The following is a 2240-nucleotide window of genomic DNA, read 5'->3' on the forward strand; positions in this document are numbered from 1 at the left end:
AGCGGCTGAGGCGGCAGGGCTGCGCGCGCGTCGTCTTCACCGACTGCCGGCGCGACGCCGACGTCGGGAAGGTAACGCGGCGCGCGCCGGGCACGCGGGACGGCGCCGAGCGCCCGCCCGGCTAGAGCCGCCTCTCTGCAGATTGTGCCCCTGGTCGCCAAGCTGGTGAGCGGCAGCCCGCGCTACGAGAGGGCTGAGGTGAGGAGCGGGGCCCTGCGGTGGCCCTGCGCCGCCGCGGGGCAGAGTTGCCCCCGGGCAGGCTCCAGGGCTGGGGTTTAACACACGCTCCCTCCTCCCGTTTGGAGCTGAAAGGGGCCGGACAGCCGCGTTGCTGTTAAAAACGCGGAGCGGGGGCGTCTCCCGGTCRCTGCTCGGAGCTGGGGGCGGGTGGCCGCCGATGGGCCGCTCCATGCGCCCGCGTTCCCTTTGCTCCCAGAACGTGGACTACTGCATCATGGTGATCGGCGTGCCCAACACGGGCAAGTCGTCGCTCATCAACTCCCTGCGAAGGCTGCACCTCAAGAAGGGTATTCCCTCCGGCTTCGGGACGCTTCCGAGCGTCTCGGAGCACCTCCGACTCGTCCCCTTTTCCCTCCAGGAAAAGCCACTGCGGTTGGGGGCGAGCCAGGCATCACCAGAGCGGTGCTGACCAGGATCCAGGTACTTTGCTTCGGGCCCAGCAAGCTGGGTCACCGCGGGCCATGGGGCCAGGCCTGCCTGTCCGCATTGCCCATGTTTATTTATCCAGCTGCTCTATTTATCCCCCTGCTTTTCCTGTCCCCGCGGCAGGTGTGCGAGGAGCCCCTCATGTACCTGGTGGACACGCCGGGAGTGCTGCCGCCCAGGCTGGAGGACGTGGAGACGGGCATGAAGCTGGCGCTGTGCGGTGAGGGGCGCGCGGGGCCGGGGTGCCCTTGCCTGGCACCCACGGGGCTTGGGAGTGCTCGGCTTCGGGGTGCGTCTGCCCCGGGGCACGTGCGGCCTTCGAGGCCGAGCGCGGTTTGTGGCTCTTCCCCAGGCGCCATCCGCGACCACCTGGTGGGCGAGGACGTCATGGCCGACTACCTGCTGTACACGCTCAACCGGCAGCGGCAGTTCAGGTGGGCCCGCGGCGCGGCCCCTCGGGTGCTTCCCGGCGCCGCCGGCACGCGGGTGGAAGCCCCCGGCTCCTCCCCGCAGCTACGTGCAGCGCTACGGGCTGCCCGAGGCCTGCGACGACATCGAGCAGGTGCTGAAGCGCGTGGCGCTCGCCCTGGGCCGGACGCACAAGGTGAAGGTGCTCACGGGCACAGGTGAGCGCGCGCGGCCAGGGAGGTGCCGCCGCGGGCGGCGCGGCCCACCCGCCGCCCTTCCTCGCGTCCGCCGCCGCTTCCCATAGGGAACGTCAATGTGACCACGCTGGACTACTCGGCTGCTGCCTACGAGTTCATACGGGCTTTCCGGGCCGGGCATTTGGGCAGGGTGACGCTGGACTGAGCCCTGTGGGCACCGCGTGGGCACCAGCAGCGCCGCGAGTAGCTCCTGGGCGAGCGCATGGGGATGGACGTCCCTCGTGGGGACACCGAGCCCTGCTGTCACCCACGCAGCGCTGMGGCTGCGTGGAGACGTACCTCGGCCCAGAGCTCTTTGTCCCCGAGCTGCAGGGTGTCATTAAAGTGACTTCTCTCCTCATGCGAGCCCGGAGTCTCCTTTGAGCMCCCAAGGGGTGCAGGGCGCGAGGGGGACACCCCTTGGAGGGCCAGTTCCTCCCGTACCCCGCAGCTGCCGGGGGGTGAGTTACTTCCCCACGTGCTGTGGCTTGGACACCCTGTCCCAGCCCCGGGCCTTGGTGAGGAGCCCTCCGGCGSGCCCTGCACCCGGAGCCAGTCCTCGCTCCGTGCACATGGCGCCACGCACGCGCTGCCCAGCTTTATTGTCCTGTCATCCAAACGGTTAGAAACCCGTGTAGGAAGGAGAGATGCCGAGGAGGTGCCGGGGAGCAGAGGGGTGCGCGAGGGGGCTTCCCGTGGGGTCCTGCCCTGACGGGGGTGGCGAGAGCGGGCGCTGGGCCGGGGCCGCCGGCGCTGTCCGTGCGTGCTGCCGCTCCCGGCCCCTCATGCCGCTGGAACGTCCCGTCCACAGGGCATCTCGGAAGAGGCCGTGCCGGAGCGGGCTGCGCAGTCAGGGCACCCGGAGGGGTATCCGAGGGCCAGGATGGATGCGCAGGCGCCCTCAGGGGCGGAGGAAGGCAGCGAGCGGGC

General features: G+C 70.4%; 2 protein-coding genes across 2 annotated transcripts in view; both read left to right on the plus strand.

The window, feature by feature from the left end:
- The window catches only part of MTG1 (mitochondrial ribosome associated GTPase 1), a 3031-nt gene extending 1366 nt beyond the window's left edge, over positions 1–1665 (plus strand). The window contains exons 2-9 of the mRNA XM_026040684.1: positions 3–71; positions 142–198; positions 437–527; positions 599–660; positions 790–886; positions 1019–1100; positions 1180–1292; positions 1379–1665. Coding sequence (XP_025896469.1) covers positions 3–71; positions 142–198; positions 437–527; positions 599–660; positions 790–886; positions 1019–1100; positions 1180–1292; positions 1379–1476 — 669 coding nt within the window. The 3' untranslated portion in view covers positions 1477–1665. The remainder of the gene's footprint in view (positions 1–2; positions 72–141; positions 199–436; positions 528–598; positions 661–789; positions 887–1018; positions 1101–1179; positions 1293–1378) is intronic.
- Positions 1666–2193: 528 nt separating this feature from the next.
- The window catches only part of ECHS1 (enoyl-CoA hydratase, short chain 1), a 4239-nt gene continuing 4192 nt past the window's right edge, over positions 2194–2240 (plus strand). The window contains exon 1 of the mRNA XM_026040685.1: positions 2194–2238. Within this exon, the coding sequence (XP_025896470.1) occupies positions 2194–2238 (45 nt within the window). The remainder of the gene's footprint in view (positions 2239–2240) is intronic.

This window comes from Nothoprocta perdicaria, unplaced genomic scaffold (assembly GCF_003342845.1).
Source record: "Nothoprocta perdicaria isolate Ctin4 unplaced genomic scaffold, notPer1 scaffold_260, whole genome shotgun sequence".
Taxonomy (NCBI): Eukaryota; Metazoa; Chordata; class Aves; order Tinamiformes; family Tinamidae; genus Nothoprocta; species Nothoprocta perdicaria.